Source organism: Neomonachus schauinslandi, chromosome 1, assembly GCF_002201575.2.
Source record: "Neomonachus schauinslandi chromosome 1, ASM220157v2, whole genome shotgun sequence".
NCBI lineage: Eukaryota > Metazoa > Chordata > Mammalia > Carnivora > Phocidae > Neomonachus > Neomonachus schauinslandi.
In genome coordinates, this window is record NC_058403.1 from 7,911,535 (window position 1) to 7,939,531 (window position 27,997).

The window sequence follows — 27,997 nt, forward strand, 5'->3', positions numbered from 1 at the left end:
GGGATGGGAAAGATTAAAAAGAGCAGTGATGGGAGAAAACTGGACTGTTTTGTGTTTGGAAGCCATCACACAGAGAGGGCTCAAAAACTCATTACACTGGTAATTGCTGGAACAAAACCTCTTTGCCCTGCACTAGCATTCCATAAAGATTGTGTACAACCTACAAAGATGAGTAAAACATGGCATACCTGACCTCAAGGAACAAGAAATATTCTGTTGTAAACTAAGTATAAAGCAGGTTTGCTGAGCAAACAAGTCTAGAATGTGGATCCTTATGTTTCTTCTCCTGCTTCCCTGCATTGTCTACAGAGATTGATATTTTACCAATTGGAAATGATGGGTGAGTCTGGTGGAGAGGGATTCATTTCCTGAATTGCAAGTAGACTAGACTGTGATTAAATCTCTAATGAATTGTTTTAGAATTGCTGAGTTTGGGTTGCAGGAAGACATCCAAGAGAGACTGAAGCCCTGAGGGCAGAGGGAAAGGAGCTGAAACCGGAGACCTGAATGTTGGGAAATACCACCTTGTATCACCCTTCAAAAGCAATTGTAGCTACAGCATCATCACTGTCGTCCTATAAAATGCTTAAATTCTCAAGAGGGAGCCACCGGTGATACTGACTCATGAAATTGTTTTACAGAAAATTTCCAATGTATTCCTAAAAGTGATGCACTCTAAAAAACAGACATCAGAACTAAGGAATTTAAAAACAAAAAGCACTTCTTCACCGCACTGCGTTACCAAAATAACGAAAGGTTACCTTTCTGCTTATTGGGAAAGTCCTGGTTTAAAACATCTACAAGGAATTTTATTTCAGTCAAAGCAGTGTGTTGCCTAGCACTGTACTGCCGCCCTGCCTGGAGGCAACTCTCCGCCCAAACCAAGCTAATGTCTTGTGTCTGGTTCAGTCGGCTCTGGCCGGGAATAAAAAGGAGACTTGGCAGGTCCGCCCCGGCTCTGAGGTTCTCCGGTCCACGGGCCGCCGGGACCCAGGGCCTGCGGGCCGCGCATTCCCGCATTCTGCGCACCGACATGAATATTCAGCACCGCGTTCCAGGGCGCGCGCTGGGGAAGTACCCACAAGCCCCCGCGGCCCTGGGGCTGCGGGGACCCAGCGCCTTGGCTCAGAGCGGGGCGAGGTCACCCGGCGCTCCCCGAGACCTTGGCCCCCGGCCCGGCGGCAGAGGCGGAGGCGGGCCAGGCGGGCCGCCCGCCAATCGGCGCCTTGCGGGCCAGGGGCGCGAGTCCGCGGGAAGGGGAGGTAGCGCCGCAGAGCCGAGGACGCGGGTTCTCAGAGCCCCCGGGAGAGACTGGGGGAGGACTAGAGATGACGAGAGGAAGGAGGCTGGGGCGGGAACACAGTCACAAGCTATGACGGCCTTAATGCCAACTCCATAGCGCAGCCCCTCTGCGCCGCACAGCCTGACGGGAGCCTCACCTTCCCGGCACAGGAAGGGCCCGCGCCGCGGCCTCGACACCGCCCGCCATCGCGGGGCACGCCGGGAGAGAGCCGTTTTCCCCCACTCTCCGGTAAATGAGGGAGAGGAGGGTATTTCCGGTGTTAAGACAGTCTTTACGGAAAGGGTGGGGCCGGCCTGGTTCCGCCCCTCCCACCCAGCAGGGGCGGGGCGAAGAGTGACAGCGTCTCGGCCGGCGCTAAGGCCCGCCCCTGCACCGGAAAAAGGAAGGCGGGAGAGTCGATCTGGAATGGGGAGCGAGATCTCCTGAAACAACTGCAGGCGGCGAGGAGAAAGGGGGGGAGCCCGGCTCGGAGGGGCGGGGCGACTCGCCTTCCCCTCGGGTCACGCGCGGCAGGAAGTCGCGCCCTCAGCTGAGTATCGAAATGGGGACCTCCCTGGACATTAAGATTAAGAGAGCGAACAAGGTTTATCACGCCGGGGTAAGTAGGGTGGACGGGTCTGCAGGTTCGGTCGTCTGCAGGGCCCCGCGCCCTTCTGGGTGTCCCTGGGCCGGGCAGAGCGCTCCGCCAGGTGCGGCCCCGCCAGGTGTGCCCCCCGCGCGGTTCGCAGGCCTTCGGAGGACCCCGGGCGGAGTCCCCGCCACGTCCTCGGGCGTACGGGCCGAGGGGCCGGCGCCTGAGCTGCAGCGTTAACCGCTGGCCCTTTGAACATCCGCTCGGCCTTGGGTCCAGAGCTTGAGCTGTCCAATGAGGGCGGAGGAGCTTGGTGTCCACATGCCCCGTTCCCTCACTCCCGACGTGACTGCAGAGGTCTTAATGAATGAAAGGCAGAATTCGCCTCGAAAAAAAAAAAAATACGCACTTCAGGGTCCGGTCAGCTCTAACACCATGCAGAAGTTACTCGTTTTTTTATTCTTTGGATGATGTACAGAGGGCATGGCATATTAAAATGCAAGTACAAAAAAATAAAAATCTTGATGACGGCATTAAGTTTTGTGCTACTCTCCAGTCATTTAACCTCTTCTGGCCTCAGTTTCCTTATTTGCAAAACGCGGATGCAAGGTTCCTGTAGCTCAACCCCACTCTACCTCGGAATCAGTCACCCTGGGAATTTTAAAGTATGATTGTCCGGGTCCCACTCCCAAAGATACCATTGTTTGTAATGTGCAGCCCTCGCTGAAATCACAGCTAACTCACGCTGTGGAATAAAATTGAGAGTAGTGGTTGGTCCCATAAATGCAGTGCAGTCTCAAAAGGGATTGAATACCAGGCAGGCAAAGATCATGAACAGATGCTAAACCCTTTTGAGTGCAGCACTAGTGGGGAAACCTGATGTTTACACAGACTCAAATGGTCACCTCCCAAATTATTAATTTTAGAGGGAAAAACCTACCTTCCTAATGGAGGAATCAGATCATCACCAGTCTGGCCACAATCAACAGTGAGCATCACCTCACTATCACCACTAATGATGCTGCTGACAGTATGTTCTGGCATGATCATAGAGGGTCTGGCCTGATGCGCTGAAAAGGGAACAACTCTTTTATGTAGTATTCCTACCAAAAAGGTTCAACTTAGATCAATTCATAGGGAAACAATCAGGCATTTCCAAATTGAGGAACACTCTGAAATAATTGGCCTGCATTCTTAAAAAATGTGAATGTCATGAAGAAAAGGGAATTTTTCTAGATTAAAAGAAACTAGAGGGATATGACAACCAAATACAGCACATAATTTTTGATAAATAAGTTTGGGTATGGGCTATATATTAAATAATAGCTTTGTGTTAAATTTCCCTAGTGTGATATTTGTATTTTGGCTCTGCTATGTAGGAGAATACTCCACATACTGAAGTATTCAGGAGTAAAGTATGACAATAACTGAATTTTGAATAGTCCAACCACAGATTGTGTGTGCGTGCATGTGACGAGAAGAGAGAGAGCAAATAGGGTGAAGTGTTAATTGACAACTCTAATTGAAAGCTATATGAGTCTACTTTATATTCTTTATATTCTTTTTTAATAACAGTTTTATTGAGATGTAATTCAGATACCATAGAATATACCCATTTAAGGTGTAGAATTCAGTGGTTTTAATATATTCACAGTTGCTCAAATAATCACCACCATCTAATTTTAGAACATTTTGGTCCATCCAAAAGGAAACCTTGTACCAGTTAGCAGATATTCCTCGTCCTCCTTACCTTTCAGCCTGTGGCAATCACAGATCTGCTTTCTTTCTCCATGGATTTGCCTATCCTGGAAATTTCATATATGTGGCCTTTTGTGACTGGCTTCTTTTGTTTAGCATAATGTTTTTCAGCATAATGTTCATACCTATAGCATGTATCAGTTCCTGGTTCCTTTTTATGGCTGAGTAATATTCCATTGTATGGATAGGCCATCTTTTACTTACCCATTCATCTATTGATGGACATTTATTTGGGTTTTCACTTTTCGGCTTTTTTGAATAATGCTACTATGAACATTCTAGTACAAGTTTTTGTGTGAACATATGTTTTCATTTCTCTTGGATATAGGCAGAGGAGTGGAACTGCTGGATGAGATGATACTTTTGTGTTTAACTTTTTTTTTTTTTTTTTCAAGAGAGCCAGCACATGCATGAGCTGGAGGGGTGGGGAGGGCAAAGGGAAAGAGAGAATCTTAGGCAGGCTCCATGCCCAGCACGGAGCCCAACGAGGGGCTCTGTCTCATGACCCTGAGATCATGACCTGAGCCAAAATCAACAGTCAGACATTTAACTGAGCCACCCAGGCCCCCTGCTATGTTTAACTTTCTGAAGACCCATCAAACTGTTTTTCAAAGCACCTGCTCTGTTGTACATTCCACCAGCAGTGTGTGAGGGCTCCAGTTTCCTTTCTGCTTTGTATTCTCTGTTTCTTCTTTGTTAAGAGATTAACTTTTCTGTAGTTTGGAAATTCAGAATAAGAACTGGGGGAGGCAGTGATAGGAGACTATATACATTTTGCTTTAATAATTATTATTTCATCAAAAACTCAACATATTCCATTCAGAGATGTTCCAGCTGAGATGTTTTCTGTGGTTTTAAATAATGGTACAAGTAATGAAAAGTACATTAAGAAAAGGTGCAAGAACTGAAATGGTAAAGTTGACCCAGCCGGAAGGCCTCGTGGTTGGGAGAGGTGAAGGTGCCATTAATGGGAACAGAATCTGCAGTGGCTGGCTTATGGCAGTGTTTCTTAATCTTGTGTCGGGGGACCTTATATGGCATTTATGAAAGAAAAATCAAGGTAATTTCTCCTAAACATATGGTTGCTATATATCATTTAGAAGCCAAAAAAGAAAATAGACTGAAGTCTAATCAATGAACAAAAGTATGTATTTGGACCTATGTGCCTATGGCTCAGGTGTTAGACTCCGTCATCTGTGGTTCAGGATAGGTGGAATAGGTGGCCAGCGCTGTCGTGGCTGCTTCCTAAGCTCCAGGTGGCAGGACCCTTGCTGGCTAGTTGCTTGATGGTCTCAGTGCCTGTGGACGGTGCGTGTAGCAAGCATAGTTTGTGCCATGATTGTGCAAGGGGTGCCTCTCTTTCCCATTCTCCCCACTCTTACTGGCTGCAGGTGGAACTAATACAAGTTTTCGATGTTCTCTGTACATCTTAACAGCTGTGGTAAAATTTCCGTTACTAAGGATTAGACTTCTCAGCAGGCACCTGTAATTGTCATAGTTTGTTTGACGTGGCTGCCACCCACGTTAGCCTGATCTTTAGATCATAAGTGAGTGTCGTTCACGCGATGCACGTTTGCCTGTGTAGCCACATAAGGCAGTCCTCTCAGGATGCCGGGGTAGTTCAGTTGGTTAAGTGTCTGACTCTTGATTTCGGCTCAGGTCATGATCTCAGGGTCCTGGGATTGAGTCCCGCATCGGGCTCCCTGCTCAGCGGGGAGCCTGCTTCTCCCTCTTCCTGCCAATCCCCTTGCTTGTGCTCTCTCTGAAAAATAAATAAATAAAATCTTTAAAAAAAAAAAAAAGGAGTCTTCTCTTGCACTCAGAGGTGCTTGGGAAGCACTGGCATAGAGTTGCTTTAGCCAGGCTATGTCACTCCATTTTACTAATGAGGAAACTGAGGCCTAAGCGGGGTGTGGAATTTGCCCAAGGCTTCCCAACTCAGACAGCCTGGATTCCAGCTCAGGCCAGTCAGCTTTGTGCTTCCAACAATCTGTGATACCGCCTCCTTAAGAGTGGCCATTTTTGTGCAAATGGAAGAATTTAAATCTTTTTTTTTTTTTAAGATTTTATTTATTTATTTGAGCCAGAGAGAATGAGAGAGAGAGAGCACATGAGAGGGGGTAGGGTCAGAGGGAGAAGCAGGCTCCCCGCCGAGCAGGGAGCCCAATGCGGGACTCGATCCAGGGACTCCAGGATCATGACCCGAGCCGAAGGCAGTCGCTTAACCAACTGAGCCACCCAGGCGCCCAAATGGAAGAATTTATAATGTAGAAATAGTTATCAATTTCCTAGGAGTGCTTTAAATAGCACTGTAATATTTCCATTTAAAAAACTATGACTTTGGGATGCCTGGGTGGCTCAGTTGGTTAAGCACCTGCCTTTGGCTCAGGTCATGATCCCGGGGGGTCCTGGGATTGAGTCCCGCATCGGGGCTCTCTGCTCAGTGGGGAGTCTGCTGCTCCCCCTGCTTGCGTGCTCTCTCTCTGACAAATATTTTTTAAAAATTAAAAAATAAAAAACTATGACTTCTATTCAGAAAAGGTACTGATTCTATTACTATGCTTTTCAGTGTTTTAGTTGTCATGAAAGCATTTGAAAATGACTTTCATTCTGTGGATACCAGAGAACCTAAGTTATACTTGGGTTTAAAATTGGCATTTGGGTTTTTTCCTAGGAAAAAAAATGCTTATTGACGAAATGATGGACTTTTAAAGAATCACTGTTGAATCATTTTAAAAATATATAAATGTAATACATGCCGTGTGAACGACTTAACATTTTACAAAAGGCTAGAAAGTGAAGAGTAAGTTCTTCCTCCTCTTTCCCCCTTTTCTGTCCCTGGAGGTGTCCGCTGACACTTTGGGTACTATTCCAGGCATTTCCTGTGACGAATGGTGTACGTGCACGCGCGTGCACGCACACACACACACACACACACACAAACACGCACGCACAGCCTGTTCTTTCTGCTTAACGGTGTATCTTTATCTTGGACATCTGTCAATCTCATCCTTTTGTAGGTTTTTATTAAATCCAACCAAATTTACTCAGTCAGTTTCTGATGATCTCATGAGGCTTGCAGGTCGTAGAGAGAGACAGGTAAATACATAAACAAAAGGTGATCAAGTGCTCAAATAGGAGCATCTGTGGGATCGAATGAGCACAAAGCAGGGCATCAACATTTTGTAGGGGGAAGATAGGGTCCTCTGGAGCCTCATTTTGATGCTTGCACCTAGTTTTGAAATGTGAGCGCCAGGCCGCAATCTCCCTCCCACCAGAGACCACAGACGCTCCTGTTCATTCCCAGCAGGAGGAGCAGACCCAGCGGCAGAGTGAACAGTCCGGGCCCAGCAAAAGCTTTTGTTTCCTTTGTTTCCCAGGCTTTTCCAGGCACTTCTAGAATCTCATTTGGCAGCAGTTTTTAAAAGGGATTTCACTTTATCATCTTTCCAGATATTTATTCTCTTTTCCTTGAATTTATTCAGCTCTTTTCCTGGAGTTGTGTTTTACCTTCCTAAGTTGGCTGTTCAGCTTCTTAAATTGTAGCCTCCTCTTTTTTTTTTTAAGATTTTATTTATTTGACAGAGAGAGACACAGTGAGAGAGGGAACACAAGCAGGGGGAGTGGGAGAGGGAGACGGGTTCCCGGCGAGCAGGGAGCCCGATGCCGAGCTCGATCCCAGGACCTTGGGATCATGACCTGAGCCGAAGGCAGATACTTAACGACTGAGCCACCCAGGCCCCTGTAGCCTCTTAAAAATGCAGACATTTCCCTCTAAGGACTGCTTTAGCTGCATCCCTACGGTCTTTTGTTTCTAGTGGGTTGGCTGGAGTTTCTGTAAAGCAGACACCCTGTAACCCCACCCAGCTCCTGCCAGAGAGGGGCAAGGCCAGGAGCGCCAGGGAGATGGGAAGAAGTAGAACCGCTCTGCCCATGTGCTGTCCGAAGTCGCTGCTCCAAAGGACCCTGCTGAGGCCGCCTGGTGCAGCAACCTCACTCACTGTGGACATGGGAAGACCCCAAAATAACGCTCTACTTCCCTGTCTCATGAGATGTGACTTGTGGCAATTTTATAATTGTACTAAAATGTCTTCCAGGGCGCCTGGGTGGCTCAGTTGGTTAAGCAACTGCCTTCGGCTCAGGTCATGATCCTGGAGTCCCAGGATCGAGTCCCACATCCGGCTCCCTGCGCAGCAGGGAGTCTGCTTCTCCCTCTGACCCTCCCCCCTCTCATGCTCTCTCTCTATCTCATTCTCTCTCTCAAATAAATAAATAAAATCTTTAAAAAAAAAATGTCTTCCAATTTCCATTATGGTTTTTTGTTTGACACCTGAAATGTTTAGAAGTGTGTGTTTTCATTTCTGTTATAAAAACAACTCTCGGGCGCCTGGATGGCTCAAGTTAAGCCACTGACTCTTGATTTCAGCTCAGGTCATGATCTCAGGGTCGTGGGATCGAGCCCCACATCAGGCTCCCTGCTCAGCAGGGAGTCTGCTTGTCCCTCTCCCTCTGCCCCTCCCCCAGCTTGTCACTCACTCTCTTGTGTGCGTGCTCTCTCTCTCTCTCAAATAAATAAGTCTTAAAAACAACTCTCATAGACTTACAATAATGCTTACATTTAAATTAAAATTTTAGAAAATTCCTTATGAGAAGAGTACCTTGAACTGGAATGTGAGGTCACGGTGGAGCAGAGAAATATCGGGTCCAGTGGTCAGGAAAAGACAATATCACGGAAAGTTTTCAGTAATTTAGTGGTAACCTGTAATACGTTAGCAACACATTTTATATATTCTTCTGTCATTGCACTGATTAAACTTGTAATTATATGTTCTTTGAGTCTGCCTAACTAAAATACTGTTTTGTTTATATTTATATACCTAGGCCTATCAGTACCTGCCCACTCATTAGGCACTCAAAAACTTTATTAAATGATAGTTGAAGCCTTAAAACATTTAAACAAAATTCATAAAGCTAACAGTTTTATAAATGCATTGATCAGAAAGGGAAAGCTAGGTCTTATAGGTATACTATAGATTTTCCTTTGTAATTACAAATAATATTTTAGGCATAAATTCCAGACAGGTGTTGGTAAGATTCTTATTTTGGCATAGCCCCAGAGCTACACACGAAGCCCCCATTACTTGTATTTGCTCTAGGACAATCATTTTTAAGAGAATGATTCAGATAAATATGGGAATGGGGACTTCCAAATTCCTGTCAGTGTGATTCTCTTCAAATTCAGATATAGAAAATAATAGAAAACTGTCCAAAATTTGTTTCCTGGCGTTTTCACAATTTACACAGTTCAGAGTAAATAGACCTTCCTCAGAGCTTGAAGCATCCTTGCCATTCCACTCTGAGAGTCCTTCTCATTGAGTCCAGAAACTTGACTTGTGTTTCCAAAACCCCATGTATGATACAAGATCATCAGGAATATGTGATTTAAAAAAAAAATTCCCTAATTCTGTATTTCTAGTGAATGTTCTAATATCCCATGAGAGCACTTAACTAATATTGTTTTATTTATTTTTTATTTTTTTATTTTTAAGATTTTATTTATTTATTTGAGACAGAGAGAATGAGAGGGAGGAGGGTCAGAGGGAGAAGCAGACTCCCTGCTGAGCAGGGAGCCCGATGCGGGACTCGATCCCGGGACTCCAGGATCATGACCTGAGCCGAAGGCAGTTGCTTAACCAACTGAGCCACCCAGGCGCCCCACTAATATTGTTTTATAATAACATACTAGTATGGCCCTTTCCAACTCACTCACAGACTGCTTTAGTCCCCACTAACACTGAAGAATCCCCCCCTCATTTTATGGTTCAGAAACTAAGGATCAGAGAACTCAGTGACATGCCAAGGGCACTGAGAAGAAATCTTCGAAATCACACTTCTGTATGCCTTTTCCAGGTCTTAATTTTTGTCATCTGGAGGATGGTGCTGATACCTAATCAAAGGTTTTGTTGTGAGATTAAATGAGATAATGTTTTAAGACATTTTATTGTAGGTTCTGACCCTTAGCAGGGGCTCAGATGGTGAGTGTTGGTATCGGTGTGCTTTTCGGTAATGTCTGTTCACTCAGAATTGCTGTGTCTGCCATGATGTGGATCCGGAGGTAGTACACTGTCCAAGTAAGTGCGTATCAGATGCTTCTCAGATCGTCGGATGTCTGTCCATGGTGGACTTGGAGGAAGGAGGGCCAGTGCCCTGGGAACCCTGATAGCGGGTTTGGTCACTGGGAGCCGAGTGTGGTTCGGGTAAGCCTGTATGCTTCTTGCATGGTGCAGGAGAGGTGTTCCTGATCAAAACGTTTGACTCAACTGCATCATAAAGTATGTTACGTTTTCAGTGGACCAGAGGAGCTTATTGGTTGAAAGAACCCTGCAGTAAATCTTTTTGTAATGTAAATATGATTCATTTGTTTTTACAGATTCAGAATGTTTTACATTCTAAAATCCTGGCACGTGTACTCATGAAAGTGACACTGTTAAATATTGTGGTTGTGAAAACCATAAATAAGAGCTTTGCTATCCAGTGTAACCAGGCTATGGTGATAAGGAATCTGTACAATGGGCTGGTTACTGTTCCCACAAGAACCTCTAGATTTCCGTTTTGGCTTATTTGGCTTGCATGTAATTTCCTGTTGAAAAATTAAATAGGAGAGCCGCCTGGGTGGCTCAGTCAGTTAAGCATCTGCCTTTAGCTCAGGTCACAATCCCAGGGTCCTGGAATTGAGCCCCACGTGGGGCTCCCTACTCAGTGGGGAGTCTGTTTCCTCCCTCTCCCGCTGCCCCTCCCCCCCCCCGTGTTTTCCCCCCCCCCCCCCCAGTAAATAAAATCTTTTTAAAAATTAAAGAGGAAAGGGCACCTGGGTGGCTCAGTTGGTTAAGCGACTGCCTTCGGCTCAGGTCATGATCCTGGAGTCCCTGGATCGAGTCCCGCATCGGGCTCCCTGCTCGGCGGGGAGTCTGCTTCTCCCTCTGACCCTCCCCACTCTGATGTGCTCTCTCTCATTCTCTCTCTCTCAAATAAATAAATAAAATCTTAAAAAAAAAAATTAAAGAGGAAAAATCCTATATGTAACAGTTCATTATTATGAAGAAAAGTTGCAAAACCGTAATGGTATGGGAAAAAAGCGTAACTATTGTGCTTTGTACTGTTGGATTCTTGATACATGAATGGTCAGTCCTGGTGAATGCTGTTGCAAGTGCTTAGGGTACAAAAATGAGCCAGGAGGGATCCCAAGATAATTTGGGGGAGCTATGAACCTTTTAGGAATCGCTGTCATCTCAACTTTGAGTGGGCCTCTTTCTTGAATAATTGAATGCTCCTGAAAAGGCCTGTCTCCAAAATCATAACCTCACCCTGATGCAATGCAAGAGAGGCATTTTCAGAATTATCCAAGCCTGTTTGAAAACTGGGTGCAGTAAAATGAATCATGTAGTTCTCCGTTTGGTGTTTGTAACAGCACGTTTTGTGCTGGCCTGAGCATTAGTGAAGCTTGTCTGACCGCTGTGGGCGTGCGGGCTGCTAGACTCTGCAGCAGGGGGACCCTTGACTCCCAGCAGGCTGCTCTGACTCCAGCAGGGTGGTTGGGTTTCCTCTACCTTCCTCTTGATGCTAGTCCCCAGTGTGGACCTCCCGACCTTGCAGCATCCTGATCTGCCTGCGGAGCCAGCCACGCCTTCCCCGCGGGCTCATCCTGCATCTTTGCCCTGGCCTGCTTCCAGCGGCTGATTGGCCCCCAGCGCTGACCTCCTAGCAGTGCTGTTCGCAGTCCGGAAGCCAGTGGCACAGGCAGGTTTCGAGGAGATGGCGCCTCTCTTCTTCTCTTGTTCCCCCTCTTGACTCCTTCTCTACTACTGCCCCAACCTGAGTTGGCAGAGCCCCACTGGTCTGTTCTACGGACTTGCAGTTGTGCTAACCCTCCTCCCGATGGTCCCTGCTCTGCCTCCCTTGGCTTGCTCGCTCCTGGTTCTCCTGCTCTGGTGAACCGGGCGCCACTCACTCACTCAGCTTTGGGCTGAGCTGACCTGAACCCCTGGCTGTCCCTTCCCCGTGGCCTTGGCCCCCTCCTGCCTCCACTGCTCTTCCTGCACCTCTGCTCACCCTGCTTGTTCTCTGCCCTCTTAGCACAGGCCTGTCCTGGAAAAGTTGTGATTTGAAGTCAGTTTTCCATTCGCTTTCCACTTTCGTTTCGGCTACACTTTGGGAGTTTTTAACCCCCTAACTCTGAATATCTCTTCCTCTCACTCAGTGTTCTTTTTAATCAAGTAGTCGTGATACATAAATGGAATTCTTTTAGTAAACAGATCTATGACCTCACCTCCACCCCTGCTTTGTTTTCTTGGCTTCAACTTTTGTTCAGAAAACAGTTACTTGTTAGCCATTGGGCAGGTGGGCTGATCTGTTTCCCCTCCCTGTGAGCAGATGAAGACATGGAAGTTCCAGAATAGCATTAGTAACAAATCAGCAACTGAGAGTATCATGCCAACAAGATAAGCACAGTGTTCTGAAGCTCAGAAATAAACCATCTGCATGGAGAGGTTAAGGAGCCGTCGGTTAATACAGCGGCTTGCTTCAGAGCCACCAGGATTCCCACGTGTGGTTGGAGATCCAGGGTGTTGGGCTCTGTGGTGTGTTGGGCACTGCTGCTCTCCGCCCGTGGGGTTCTGGGTCCTTTCAGATGCTTTCCATACAAACACAAACAGGTAAAGGGCCAACTTTTGTAAAGATACTTTTGTGAAGTGAAGAATGCCTATCAGTTTCAGTTATTGTCTTCTACCTGAACACAAGACTTTCTGGACACATTTATATGGTGAGCAACTCTTAAAAAGCCTGTCTTGGTCTTTTATTGTCTACTGAAGAGAAAGTCTACTTTCTCACTGACAGGTAGAAGAACATTCAGGCTCAGAGCAATGTGCCTTTCTCCAGGTGATGGAAAATATATATTACCTCTCATCTCAAAAACTAGAGTGAGTGTTTCCTTATAAACAGCTCAAGAAGATGAACAACATTGTTTAGGATGAAGATTTAAAAAAAAAAAAGCGATGAAACTTTTTTTTTTTAAGATTTTATTTATTTGTGAGAGAGAGAATGAGAGACAGCATGAGAGGGAGGAGGGTCAGAGGGAGAAGCAAGCTCCCCGCTGAGCAGGGAGCCCGATGTGGGACTCGATCCCAGGACTCCAGGATCATGACCTGAGCCGAAGGCAGTCGCTTAACCAACTGAGCAACCTAGGCGCCCCGCGATGAAACTTTTTATTAAATGAAATCTTATATAGAATTCTAATATATCAATTTCTATATTATCTATTAAAATAGTCTATCTTATAACCATATAAAATCAGAGCTTTTCCATTTGAAGCGATTCCCACCCTGCCTTCCCCGACTCATCCTCAAATCCCAAAGTGGCTGCTGAGGTGTCTGCACAGGCCTGGGGCCCATTGGCTCACAGTTTGAAAAGTATTGGTTGTACGATGTAGTGACCGGCCAGAGCCGACAAGGTTGAAGTTCTTCATACCATCCCATTTTATTTTGTCTTATGCCAAAACTTAAAAGTTCTATTAACTTTCAGATACAATGCAGTGCAGGCAACCAGGCTGACAACATTTTGCTTTTATTCACTGGAGGATTTAAATCGAAAAACATAGCCCCCTACTCCACACAGAACCCACATCATCGGTTCATCTTCTGCCCGTTTCCTCCTTGACAACCTGCTCACCTGGGGTTCTTGCGCCAGGAGTCCCAGCAGAAGCTGGTGGGTCTGACCACCCTCACTTTTTTTCTCCTTGTCCTGGGAAGGGCAGTGTGAGATTGTCGGTAGCCTTTGATTCTTGTTAGGAACCTGTACCTGATAATGCTTGTCTGACTCCAGATGCTGATGCTCAGAAAGAGCGTGCCTCTGAGAAGCCGAGGGCTTACACCAGCTGTCCTCCTCGCTATTGGATAGGATCCCCTGGTGTGTGACGTTAGCGCGTGTGCTTTCTGATGATGGCTGGGTTCCATTCATCCTCACCACCCTGTCCTCTGTGCTGACATTCTTCTCTATGCTTATGGTTTTCTGTCACACACCTGGCATAATGGTAGCCAAAGATGGGTCTGCCCTTTGTTTTATCAGAAAAGATCATTTAAGGGGCCTGGGTGGCTCAGTTAAGCGCCTGCCTTAGGCTCAGGTCATGATCCCAGGGTCCTGGGATCGAGTCCCTCGTCGGGCTCCCTGCTCAGTGGGGAGTCTGCTTTTCCCCCTCCCTCTGCCCCTCCCCCCTGCTCATGCTCTCTCTCTCTCTCTCTCTCAAATAAATAAATAAAATCTTAAAAGAAAAGGTCATTTAAGACCATTATTCTAAAACCCAAATCACCACCTTTGGGAAAGGAACAGAAGTCCCATCAAAGAAAAGTAAGGGATAAAAGGGCAGAAATTCCTCTCTTCAATAATAATCAGGAAAAAAAAACCCACCTTTTTTTAATTTAAAAAAGCTCTAGTAGTGTTAATTTGATCATACTTTTCAGATTCGTTCTATAAATTTTAAAAATGTGCATGTTTTCACTTGTTAAGAAAATTCAAGTAATGGGAAGGAGTATCAAATGAGAAGTAACATTCCCCGTCCCCCTCCTTCACTGCTCCATAAACACACCCGAGAATTGGCACTTGACATTCCCAGCCTCCCACAGCGTGGTCCTGGGGTCGCCATGGGCAGGGTGCCCGCCATGGGCATGGCACCCGAGCGCCACTGAGCCACGGGGAGCAGAGGCTGCTGCCGCCGTCCTGGGGAGCACGGTCGGCCCTGCACTCTCTCGGCCCACTCCTGCCTGTCAGCAGCCCTGTGGGCTGTGCTCCACCCACCTCTGGCCCCCTCCTCCTGGGTCCAGGCTCTGCCTTGGACTTGATCTACTGTTCTCTCTCATACGTGAGTTCACTCTGCCCCGGGTGCAGTTTGGTGGCTGTTGGAGCTGTTCATTATGTAAGTGGGCAGGCTATAACTCCCTGTATTCCACGGCCATTACTTTGGCGTATAATTAGGGCAGCTCCCAGCCTCCTGTAATCGGAGCTCGCCAAAACTCTTGGTGTATAGTCCCCAGTCTTTACGTTCACTTACGCCAGTAGTTCAAACAAATGTCAGTGCTCCAAACTTTCCATGAGTTTTACGGTTATTGAAATCTAAAATCCAGTAATCTCCTTTAACTCACAGTTTTGCTAATATGTAGTATCCAACCCCTGAAACCACACAGCTAATGGGACAGGATTCTAATGGAACACTCCTGCGCGAAAGACTCCATATTTACTTTTAAAAGTTTTACTTTTTTGTGACTAGGACTGGCAGTCTTATTTTGCCCCTTTGAAACTTTTACTCGGGCTCAGATTTCTTTTCCAGACTCTCAAGAAAGTTTCAGAACTGGAAATTTCAGAGATATCCACATTGGACAATTCCTGTGAGTTTTGTCAGCCCATTTTACTTAGTATTTACACCTGTACTTACACTGTAGCATACCTAGGAGAAACCTGCTGTCTCCCACCAGAGTAGAACAGCATCAGAATGCAGTACTGAAATGTGAGCCCCTGGGGCGCCTGGGGGGCTCAGGCGGTTAAGCATCCGACTCTTGGTTTCAGCTCAGGTCATGATCTCAGGGTTGTGAGATTGAGCCCCCCGTTGGGCTCCATGCTCAGCGCAGAGCCTGCTTGGGATTCTCTCTCTCTCTGTCCGCCCCTGCCCCCCCTCGCACTCTCTCTCTCCTCCTCCCAAAAAAATAAAAATAATAAATGAATGAATGAATGAATGAATAGAATGTAAGCCCCTGAGAGCAGGGGCTTTGTCTCTTTTGTCCCCTGCCCTGTCCATAGTACCTGGAACAGTGTTGATATTATTTCTGCTGTTTTGGCAGTATGTGTACGTAAGCCAAACAAAATTAGTATCTCAGTATTTTGTTACAGTCCTGTTGCTAGTGACCTGATTGATTTTCATAGATTTTTACTTAAATATTAACCACTTTCAGACTGTGACCCTGTTGTCAAGAAAGTAGGATGACTGTATTTCCTTCTATACTTGATTATCTCTGTGGCTTTCTTAACTGAGGCCATCACATACAATACATTACTCTCCAGTGTAGAGTTCTTTTGAGACCATAACCACCACCACAATCCAGATGTGGAACAGTTCTGGCCCTCCCCGAAATTCCCTGTGTCCTCTATAGTCCCCTTTTCTTCCCCCACTCCTTGCCCTCCCCCCAGCCACTGGCAAGTTCCAGTCCACTTTCAGTCCCTCTGCTTGCCCATTTCCAGAATATCTTGTAAGTGGCATAAGTGTGATTACATGATAGGTAGCCTTTTGAATCTGGCCTTATCAGGTCGCATAATGCCTTTGAGACTCATTCAAATTGTTGTGCACATCAGTGGTTTGTTCCGTTCCATTGCTGAGTTGTCTTCCCTGGTATGGATGTACCGCTGTGTTCAGCCATGCGCCCGTTGAAGGACATTTGGGTGATTTGGAATAAAGCTACTAGAAACATTTGCGTACAGATTTTTGTGTGGACATAATCTTTCATTTCACTTGAGTAAAATCTAGGAATAGAATTGTTGAGTAGCATTGTGGGTTTTAATGACAGATTAGAGATGATGCAGTCTCTTCAAAATTTTTATTTCTAGAACTTCAGTAAACACCACATAATATTGGTCATTACTGACTGTGTGGAGAAATATTTGGTAATCATTTGTTCTCTTTTTCAAACAAGACGGATAACAGTTGTAATACAGAATTGTGGATATGGGAGTACCTAACAAGTTGAAATCTCTCTAATGTTTCTGATTTCTGTTTTCCAACCAAAATGGGTCTCAGAGTGCTACTAAGAAAGACTAGCGTTTTAACAATTGTCTTAGCAATTAATCGTCTAACTTGTTTTGCCCACCCAGCTCACTGATTTACCCTGTGATTGTGTTGTGCATTTGTTTCTCTGTGGGTAAATGAAGGGGCAGCCCACTATTGGTGCACAAGATCTCCAGACCAGACGTAGTGGGAGGATGCCACGTGGTTCTGAGTACTGCCGCAGCGTTAGGAAGGAGGGATGTGTTTGGGTACTCGAGGACTCTTGAGAACAATGAAGCTCCTCGTGGTGCTGGGACCATCAGAAAGGAAAGATACTGGAGAGAGAAGGGCTGAGGCATTAGGTAAGATAAGAGGCTTTTGCTTCTCGGGCAGTTGTGTTCAAGTTCAAAGCAAGAGATAATCCCCAGAAATTTGACTTTCTAGCACACAGTCTTTAGATCTTTTCCCAAGGCGAGCAGTATGCCCTTGGGTTATCAGAATTTAAAGAGCTTAGATCTTTGTACATTTAGGTCCAGAGGCCACCCATTCTGGGGCTGATCCTACTTTAAAAATTGATTTTTAATTATTTAATTTTAATTAAAAATTTAATTTTTAATTAATTTTTAAATTAAATTAAATTTAATTTTAATTTAAAATTATTAATTATGTTAATAGTTAATCAGTTCACGTGGTTTAAAATTCATGAGTTTCAAGATGGACGCATCTTCCCCTCACCATCCATCAAGGTCCTCTCAATGGGGTAACCAAAAGCTATCAATTTCTTGTGATTCCTGCCAAAGATATTTTATACATATATAAGTAAATATGTACACATGGCAACAATGTTTTTTCACAGTGGTGCAATATACAGCCTTAAAAAAAAAAAAGAACATGTATATACTAATGTGAATGATTGTCAGGATATTGCTCAAGGGAAAAACCACCATTTTCCTATTGTTGGAATTTAGGTTATTACAGTCTTGTTATTACAAACAGCACTGCCCTGAATAACCATGTTCATAAGTCATTTCACCTGTACCAATATATCTGAGGAAAATTCCTAAAATGGAATTGCCGGGCCCAGGTGTTTGTAAAATGTCTTGGTGTTGCCAGATGTTCTTCATGAGGTCATGGTATTTCAGACTCCCGCCAGAAACATGTGAGAATACCCATTGCCACTTCCCCTAACACAATGCCCTCAAATATTGTGGTCTTGGTAATCTGTTAGGTATGATGGTTTTAATTGTTATTTCTCCTATTATTACTGAGATTGGGCATATTTTCATATTTGCCTGTTACACCGAGTTGCATTATTTCCCTAGTTTATCATTTATGTAAGTGATACCAGTCCTCATCACTTTTAGGAAACAAACTTTATTTTGGGTTGTATTTGGAGTAGTATTTATTCAGAGTTTTGAGTCACTTGGATATGATAAAAGTCATCCCGAATGGTTTCTTCTAACATTTTGGTTGTTTGCATAAAAACATTGAAGTCTTTGATGCATTGTGAACTTTCCATGTATGAAGGTTTGCAATATGGCTCCCACTTAATGTTTTTTTTCCAGTTCTCTGGCCAGTTTTCTAGTATCATTTAGTGACTATTCCTTCTTTTCCTATGGATTTAAAATGCTACTTTTATCATCTGTTAAATTCCCCTACTACCTGGGTCTATTTCTGGTCTCCTCCATTTTGTTCTATTGACCTCTCGGCCTGTACGTGCTCTGTACCACACGTTGTAAATTATCGTGGCGATGTAACATCTCATAGAGCTAGTCTCCTTTCTCTTCTCTTCAACATTCATTGACAATTGTATAAGAATTTTCAAATCCGCTTATCTGGTCTATATCACCATACCACATAGCCCCAGAAAGAATTATTTTCCTTAGGATTCTGTTGTCTAAATTTATAGACTTAACTTTGGGCAAGTAGACACATCGAAGGTGTTAAAACTTCGTATTCATGGGCCCCTGGGTGGCTCAGTTGATTAAGCGGCTGCCTTCAGCTCAGGTCATGATCTCAGGGTCCTGGGGTTCAAGCCCCACTGGGCTCCCTGCTCAGTGGGAAGCCTGCTTCCCCCCCCCCCCCCGTGCTTTCTCTCCCTATCTCTCTCTCTCTCTCTCAAATAAATAAATAAAATCTAAAACAAAAAACACAAAAAGACTTTGTTTCAAAAAACATGGTATGGCTTTCCATTTGTTTTATGCCCCTCAGCTGTGTTTTAAATTTTGTCTTATCAGTGTTTTTGGTCATTTCCTGTTAACTTATGATATTTTGACTTTTAGTTGCTTTTGAAAATAAAGACTTTTCTTCCAGCCTATTTTCTCATTGGTTGTTTTTTGTACATGATGCCTTATAAATTTCTGCACATTAATTTTGAACCCAGCTGTCTTCTGAAATTCTCTTCATGTTGATAGTTATCAGTGAATTGTTGTGGGTTCTTTCAGGCATACAGTCATATTATCTGCAGATAATGACCATTTTACTTTCTCCTTTTCAATTTTCATACTGTTTCTCTGGTTACATTAACTAGTACTTGCAGTCCATTAATAGTGGTGACAGTGTTCATCCTTATTTTATTCTTGATTTAAATGCAGCATATCTCATTTCGCATCAAGTTTGATGCTGGATTTTGGGAAAGATCGATCTATTTTGTCGTGTTGAGGAAGTATCCTTCTTACTTTACTAAGAATTTTACCAAGAATGGATATGACATTTTAGCAACTGACTTTTCAGCATCTCTAGAGACGACTGTGATTTTTCTTTGGAGAGCTATTAATATAGTAAGTTGTATTAGTAGTTTTTCTCAATAATTGAGCTATCCATTCATTCAGGACTAAATCCCATGGGATTACGGTGTGATATTCCTTTAAGTTGTTCCTGGATTGTATTTGTTAATATTTTATATAGGACCTTTGGATTGATAGTTATAAGTGAGAAAAATCTAGCTTTCTGTGGGAATGAGTATGTGTATAGATTTTGTCTTTTGGTGTCATTATTTTATTTGCTTTATTTTTTTAAAGAAGCTCCTTCTTTTTCTATGTTTTGGAGTAGTTTCATATTGGAATTTTCTGTTCTTTCTACATTTGGGGATGATCTCAGAAACTCTCTGGGCCTGGTGCTTTGAGCGGGGGCTTATTTATAACTTTCTCCACTTTTTCTGCAGTGACCAATTTGCTTAGGTTTCAGTTCTCCTTTATACTTAGTTTGGGTTAATTATATTTTCCTAGAAGAATAACTCACTTTTTTTTTTTTTTAAGATTTTATGTATTTATTTTGACAGAGAGAGAGACAGCGAGAGAGGGAACCCAAGCAGGGGGAGTGGGAACGGGAGAAGCAGGCTTCCCGCAGAGCAGGGAGCCCGACGTGGGGCTCGATCCCAGGACCCTGGGATCATGACCTGAGCCGAAGGCAGACGCTTAATGACTGAGCCACCGAGGCGCCCCAGAATAACTCACTTTATCAACTTTTCAGATTGACTCAAATGCAATCGAACAACGCATTCTCTTACTATTCTTTTAATTACCTCTGTATCTCTGGTATTTCTTATTTCTTATTTTGGAAATTTGTGTTTGCTTTCCTCTTTTTTTTTTTTCTTGATGAGTTGAATAATTTGCTTTGCTATTTAAAAAAAAAAAAAAAAAAAGAACCGTTGAACTTATTTACGGGCCAGTTTGGTCAATTTTTGTGCATGAACTATGGACACGAAAAAGAGCGTAGCTCCCCCAGGGCGTGGGGTTCCATGTGTGCCTATTAGTCATACCTTACTGACGCGTCCCGTAGGTCCTTTATACCTTTTCTTCCTCTTGTCCTTTTATCTGTCATGAGCTAAGGGGGCAAATTAACATCTCCCACACCGGATGTGTTTTCCTCAATTTCTGCTGGTGTCTGCTGTAGTTTCTGCTTGGGAGTGTCAATGCCATGTTATTCGATCGCAGGGAGTCGTGCCGCGGGTCTTTGCCGCGAGCCACACTGCTGGGAATTGCACAGTGCCCTTCTTTGTCTCGTCCGGTCCTTCCTGCCCTGAACTCAGCCTTGTTTGATGTGCAGATTATAGCCTGTGATTGATTTCTTCGCTCTTGCTTCAGAGTCCTTTGCTTAGCCTTTCTTCTTCTTGTAGGTGCTTCTCTGTCATACAACAGAAAATTGGGTTTTGCTTTGAGATAGAATCTGAATGTCTGTTTTTAATAGACATTAATTTAGCCCATTTATTAATCTGGCATGTGTTTGGCATGAGTTCTGTCGCTGCTGCTTTGGTGTCACTTGAGGGGATGGTTTTTTAAGTAGCTTTTAAAACGTCCTCTCTCCAGCCTTCTTTTCTTTGCTTTATGTTGTTTATATGATTTTCTAATACTTTGGAGTTTTATTTGTTATAATTGTTACCCTTACAACTTTTTATTGTGCCCTACATCTGCTATGTTTTAGACGTTATTTATTAATCCTCTCTTGTGAGCAATGATGAAATTATTGTATTTCCCCTTCTTTCCTTCCTCCTTTCTTCTCTTCTACCAACTGGTCTTAGTTATTTACAAATATCACCTTTACTGGTATTTATGGTTGTGAGGTTTATTTGTACTCTGTGATTCGATTTGTTTAGGGCAGCACTGTCTAGTAGAACTCTGCGGTGATGTATGTGTCCTGTTTTTCTGCCCTGTCCACTGTGACAGCCACTGGCCATAAAGTGGTTTTTAAGCACTTGAATATGTGGCTAGTACGACTGAGGAGCTGAACTTAAACTTTATTTAATATTAAGCAATATAAATTTGAGTTTAAATAGCCACATATGGCTAGTGGCTGCCATGCTGGGGAGCATGGGTTGTCTTTTTTTTTTTTAAGTTTATTTATTTATTTAAGTTATCTCTACACCCAGCATGGGGCTCGAATTCACGACCCCAGGATCGAGAATCACACGCTCCTCCGACTGAGCCAGCCAGGTGCCCTGGAGAGCATGGTTTTCATGGAGTGTTTGTAAGCCCCAGCTATGAGAGTCAGGGCAAGCATGGACATTATGCTGCCTCCCACGTTCTTGCTCCATTCCTCTCCCAGCTAGTGTTACTTAAGTCACCTCTACCCTGTTGGGCCTTGTATTTTGCATTCTGTTCTCCTACCATCATCATCACATATCTCCTTGTCTTATTATTAGAGTTAAAGGGATTCAGTCTTCACAAGTGGTTTTTTTTTTTTGACTAGCCAGTTTTTTTTTTTTGACTAGCCAGTTATTTTTTTTTGACTAGCTAGTTTTTCTAGCCATCCCATGGATGCTTGTAGTTCACTACATAGTAAATTCCTCAAGGAGGATTTTCTCGCAGTGCTCCTTGGGGTTTGTTTCTGCACATTTAAAGCTCCTTTATAGTGGAGTGACTGTTTAGGTGGGTGTAAAATTCTATGATCATGCTGTGTTTATTGAGCATTGTAATGGCCATGGCTGTACCTTCATTTTGAATTGCATCTTGCTATGGAGAAGTCTGGTTTTTCTCCCCTCTTATGAGTGACTTGATCTTTTTGCCTGACTCCTGAAGGATTCTTTCTTTTTGAGATAGAATAATTTTACTAAAATCTGTCCTTTTCTTGTCCATTCCTGATTCATTTGCCCTTTCAGTATTTTTTTTGTAAGATTTTATTTATTTGAGAGAGAGAGAGAGAGAGAATGAGTTGGGGGGAGGGGCAGAGGGAGAGGGAGAAACAGACTCCCTGCTGAACAGGGACCCCCCCATTGTGGGGCTCAATTCCAGGACCTGGAGATCATGACCTGAGCTGAAGGCAGACGCTTAACCAACTGAGCCACCCAGGGGCCCGACCCTTTGAGTATTTTAAAATTATATCAGTGAATATGTGTTCTGTTCCATTCTTTCAGTTTCCTAATTTGGGAACTTCATTATGCACACGTTGGATGCTCCTCACTGTCCCTCGTATTTGTCACTTTTTTGGTGATTCTTTTTAATACTTTATTAAATTTTCATTTAATTTGTTTGCATTTTCTCACTTCTGCCTACGTGTACTTTTTGCCTCTTTCAGTTTCACCTCCTTTCCTGTGATGTTTTTATTTTTTTCCTTCCACTTCTTTCCTGAGTTTTTCTTCTATTTTTATCTCTTTCTGTGACCTCTTCATTTCATCATCCCTGAGCTCTTACAGCTCTGTTTTCTGTCCATCTTTTATATAAGCCATTTAAAACATTCATGGTGAAATGCATGTTCACAGTTTTCATCTGCTTTATGGTACTGTTTTTTCTGGTGAATGGTCATTTATGAATATTGAATATTGAGTAATGAATATTCAGTAAGCATTCATCAAGGTCCTCTTCTCACCATCACTCGAACCTGTGGAGTTTATATTTCAGGAGTACAGATAATATATAAGAGATCATTACTTACGTATATTTTAGAAGGTGACAAGTGCTCTAGAGCAGAGTTGAGGAATGGGGTAAGTGAGTGTGGGAAGCGGGCAGTTTTAAAGAGGATGGTCAGGGAAGCCTTCACTAAAATGGTGTCATTTGCACAATGACTTGATGGAGATGAGGGAGTGAATGTTAAAGAAAAAAATGATCCATGATACTTGTTAAAGACATCAGGCAGGCTTTTTCAAGGGGAACTGTTGTGGTGGGTGTGGAGACCTCTGCAGTGGGGACTTGCAGTAGGAGAGAGAGCAGACTCAACTCTGAGTACAGTGCAGGCAAGGAGCTGGGGGACCAGGGGGCATCAGTGGGTGGAAAATTACAGAGAGGAGACATCAGGGACAAAGTCTAAGAGTGGATTCTGGCTAACCAACCTAACAAGATTCTTGCTGAAGGCAGGCCAGGGTGACCGACCTCATATGGGGCACTGGGGGAGGATGAGAAACCTGAGCAAGGATGATCAGATATGGGGGCTGGCTAAAGCAATTAGCAGAATTCTTGCTACAGTTGGACCATGCAGAGACAAACATGGAAGTCCAGACGTCAAGGCCTGGTTGAAAAACAGCTCTAGGAAGGCTGAGTAGCGTTTGGTCAGGGAGAGAATTTTTGTCATAAGCCACGTGGGTACCTGCAGGAGGAGCATCCAGGTGGAGGGAAGAACACGTGCAAATGCCCTGGGGCGGGAATTTGCAGACACCGAAAGGACTAGCAAGGGGGCCAGGGAGGGAGGAGTGAAATGAAGTGACTGAGGGGGCAGGTTAAGAGATGAGGCCAGACTGGTCAGGGGAGGGGCAGACCCCCCCTTTGTAGGCCATCGAAATGACTTTGGCCTTTCCCCTGAGTGACATGGGGAGCTGCCATAAAGTCCCTTGAAGTAGAAGAGTGACATGATATGTCTTGTAAGGCTCCATCATCTGCTGCTTGGATTTCTTTCCCGTCCCTCCCTCACTCATGTTTACATCGATTATGTCTCCTTTTTGTAGACCTTGAACTTATCCCTCGACCAGGCTGGCTGAGGTTTGATGTGTGGGTGTCTTTGTCCTTCACTGCTCTTCCGCTGTGGCCGAAGCAGCGGGGTGGGGGACGGGGGTTCGCAGTGGGAGGGCCTGCATGCCTCCCCCTGCTGCAGAGGCTCCTGCTTCCCACTGCCTGCAGGGACCTCTTGCTGGGGCTGCCTCCTCGGCCCCTCGGGTCCCGAGCAGCTCTGGCCAAGCCTGCAACCGGGGCCGCTGCCCATGATGTGTGCCCTCACCCGCCAGAAGCCGAGTCCCACGGCCACGGGGCCTTGTTTCGGCTTTCTCCCGCGGGCCCCTGCTGGCTCCTCGCCTTTTTAGCAGGCCTTCCACCTTGTCTTGGTCCTCACCTATCTCCTTGCTTCACCGAAAATAGAGGCTGTGGGATTATTTCTTGTTCTTTCGGGCGGCTTCCAGGAGGCTGGCATGGGGATGCCGACTTGACACCACCATCTTCAAACCCGGGGTCCAGATTATGGGCGTGGTATTTCATTCTGGGGAACCCAAAAGAAAAAAGTTGTGTTGTTTGCTAGTGGCCTTTTCCACTTAGAGAAGAACAAGGTCTCTGAACAGAGTTGGGTGTCATTTCTGCCCAGAAGGCCAGCGTGGCTGAAACTGGGGTGCGACCAGTACCTTCTCAGTGCTTGTACCAGCCTGAGCTTTGGTTTGCAGCTCAAGACAGCTGTTCTAGGCCCTTCTCCAGACCTGGCTCCTCTGGGCCAGAGAGTCGAGCTGGCCCGGTCAGGAGTCCCCATCAGCGGAGCCGTGTGGCCGAAGCAGGGTCTGTCACCTCGAGTCTTCTCCACACGTGCAAGTGGGGGGCCTGCATCGCTCATGTCTGTATTTCTGGGCCTTTCTCAGGCCCGGGGCCCCCTTGATGCCGTGACGACAGCCATGGCCCTTCTAAAAATTAGCACCTGCGCGTGTGATATTTGTGCATCGTTTCTGGGGTTTGCTCCCATCCTTGAGTTTATGAGTGACCCCTCCTAATGACGTTGGGTGACGTATCACCACCATCCGGAGCCATAGTCTTCCTTTCTCCCTGTTGAGAGTTCTAGACAAAAGTCGGGGGCACGTTCTTGGTGATGTCTTGAGTTTTCCCTTAGTTTTAGTTATTCAAGCTCATTCTGTGCCCCTTTGCCAGAATTAATCAAGCATTGTCTGGGGTGCCTACACTAATAAGGTGTCATATGTCAGTTATCTTTCCATGAAAAACAAACAAAAGAATCGGTTCCTATTACTATGGGCCTTACCTCTTCATTGAACTGTCTTCTGTTTCTAAAATTCTGTTTCTTAAAAATAAATAATAAAAAAAAAATTTCTGTACCTTGGCTTCTTGGGCTACACTTGGACAAATTCTATACCCCTTTTTTGTTGGTGGGGATTGAACAGACCTGCCAAACTTACCTACAAATATTTCATTAATTTTGTATTTCTACTATATTTTCTTTCTTTTTTTTTTAAGATTTTATTTATTTATTTGAAGAAGTGAAAGAGAGCGAGCACGAGTGGGGGGTGGAGGGGGCGGGTGGACAGAGGGAGAAGCAGCCTCCCCACTGAGCAGGGAGCCCGATGCAGGACTCAGTCCCAGGACCCCGAGATCATGACCTGAGCCGAAGGCAGACGCTTCACTGACTGAGTTCCCCAGGCGCCCCTCTACTTATTCTTTCTTAATTAAATCAAAGAATGACGAAAGAGTCCCTTGGGTCATGAAATATTTACTGTGCTTCCTTCCAAGGTACTTTACTTCCTTTTTCTCCTTATGCCATAGGGACCAGGGAAGGAAGGGTTGTATTGATGTCACGACTGTAATATGCCGATCAGTGGTCAGCCCAGATCCGTTCCCATGAGATTAACTGACAGTGTGATTAGATAGGATCAGAGTGTCCCAAGTGCTGCCATGTTGTGTAAGTGATAAAGTTCATGAAATTGTTTTGGCTCATTTTATTACTTGACACTAGTCAAATCATAAAAATATACCAGTGAATTTAAATTTTTAAAAATTAGAGTTCTATTTAATTTGGGTTGTACAAGAAGTGATAGAATTAATTTTAATTAAATTTAAAAGTTAAATTATTTCAGAGGACTTTTAGTTTAAATTAAACCATGAGAGACTATGGACTGTGAGAAACAGACTGAGGGTTCTAGAGGGGAGGGGGATGGGGGAATGGGTTAGCCTGGTGATGGGTATTAAAGAGGGTACGTATTCAATGGAGCACTGGGTGTTACATGCAAACAATGAATCATAGAACACTACATCAAAAATAAATAAATAGGAAAAAAAATTATTTGATTATGCACTTCTTATGGGGGAGCAGGAAACAAAAACAAAATACTTAATTCATTTACGGGACACAGACTACTCCCCACTCCCCAAATTCTTCAGACTGTGAGAACTTGGTACAAGTTTTTTCACTGGGTGACTAGAGGAAATAAAAAGATTTAAACACTAATAGGACAGATGGTTTTTAATGCTTTGATCTGCAGGCCCCTTATTTCTTTTTTTTTTTTTTGGTTTGGTTGTCAGTAATTTGCTGCCATCATATTACCATTGGACAGCAGTCGTGCTACGTTTCTGAAGGTCATTTCACAAACATGTTGTTTGAATTTATTGTGGATTCTCCTTCCACTCTGGTGGACGCCGTGTCATCTCCTGAACTTCCTTTTCCACCCCAAACCCCCGTAGCAAATTGGGACCGCCGAGTTCTTTGGTGCCAGGAAGAGACTGCCATCCAGGAGAGAGGATAATGTCCATATTCTGTTACTCCATAATTATCTTCAGATAGATGAATAGATGATCTGTTGTGAAATCTTTCCTAAATGATTTCATGATCCAGGGAAATCTAGGCTCGAATGTCTACAGAGAGAGCCGGGCCATGGAGAGACTGGGGAAGACTTAGCGAAAGTGGTGGGGTGCCCTCACGTGTTCTGTGGACAAGCTCCAGACCCCTCCTCAGTGAGGCTTCCTGGGCCGAGGGAGCACCGGGCCAGTGGTTGTGTTACATTATGCATATGAAAACGTGTAGTCGTTTTAGCATAATTGAGAAAGAACCCAAAGAAAAGGGTTTTATTTTATTGTATTCTTTCTGAAGAGGTCATTATACATACTTGTGTATAATGTGGCCTTGAACCTGCTATTTACCCTTTTTGGAATCAGACATTTGTTGGGATTCTCCCAGCCAGGAGTGCGGACGTGTCTGGAAGGCCCTGATGGCCTGAGATCCGCTGCGCCGCCCCCCCCCCCCCGCCGGTGCTCCCCAGAGGTCCAGCCCCGCCCTGCAGCATCCACCCCTTCGGGACGCTGTGCTTGCTCCATCCCAGCATCCAGGTCTCTGGTCTGCACTAAGTGCTCAGTAAATATCTACATCTTTGAACAAATTGCTTGTTAAGGAGACCTGCTTTTGCTAATAAACAAGGTGAATGCAAAGACGTGTTAATTTGACTGGTGGCTGTCTCTGCTCCCCTAGGAAGTGCTCTCGGGCGTGGTGGTCATATCTGGTAAGGATTCGATCCAGCACCAGGGAGTGTCTTTGACAGTGGAAGGAAGTGTGAACCTCCAGCTCAGTGCCAAGAGTGTGGGTGTGTTCGAGGCATTCTATAATTCTGTTAAGGTAAGAACGCTGACGTTGCACATTTTTAGTTCATTATCCCAATGTGTGTGGTAGTTTTTACTTGTTTTCTGGCTTTATTGTTGTTACCTGTCGATATTTTGCAAGGTATAGCAGTGGTCCTACTTTTTTTAATACTTGCTAATCAAACCGCAAAAATATTCAGATGTTTTGACTCTGGATATATCCTGCTATTGCAAGTCTGCCAGTTTTTATTCCTGTAAGATAGGATTAGGAGAACTGTAAGTAGACTAAATTCAGCCTTTAAGGACACCAGAGGTCTTCTGAGAAGTGCCTCTGGCTTCTGGCACTGACCTTCTAAAACAAAACTGTTATTAGGACTGTGTATGCGGCAGCTCTTGGAGTTGGTACTCAGGTAAGATGCAGATAGAGCAGTGGCCATTCTTTTTTTTTTTTTTTTTTTTTTTTTAAAGATTTTATTTATTTTTTAGAGAGCGAGCGAGAGAGAAACAGCATGAGAGGGGAGAGGGTCAGAGGGAGAAGCAGGCTCCCCGCTGAGCCGGGAGCCCGATGCGGGACTCGATCCCAGGACCCT

General features: G+C 44.6%; 1 protein-coding gene across 3 annotated transcripts in view; it reads left to right on the forward strand.

Annotated features, from left to right (window-relative positions):
* Window positions 1-1,753: 1,753 nt before the first annotated feature.
* VPS26C (VPS26 endosomal protein sorting factor C) overlaps window positions 1,754-27,997 on the forward strand; it is a 44,387-nt gene continuing 18,143 nt past the window's right edge. For 2 of the 3 annotated variants that reach the window (XM_044913412.1, XM_044913416.1), the window contains exon 1: window positions 1,754-1,901. In XM_044913412.1, coding sequence (XP_044769347.1) covers window positions 1,845-1,901 — 57 coding nt within the window. In that variant the 5' untranslated portion in view covers window positions 1,754-1,844. Of the gene's footprint in view, window positions 1,902-27,300; window positions 27,445-27,997 lie in introns of all 3 variants that reach the window. The other variant, XM_021677965.1, reaches the window with a different exon arrangement.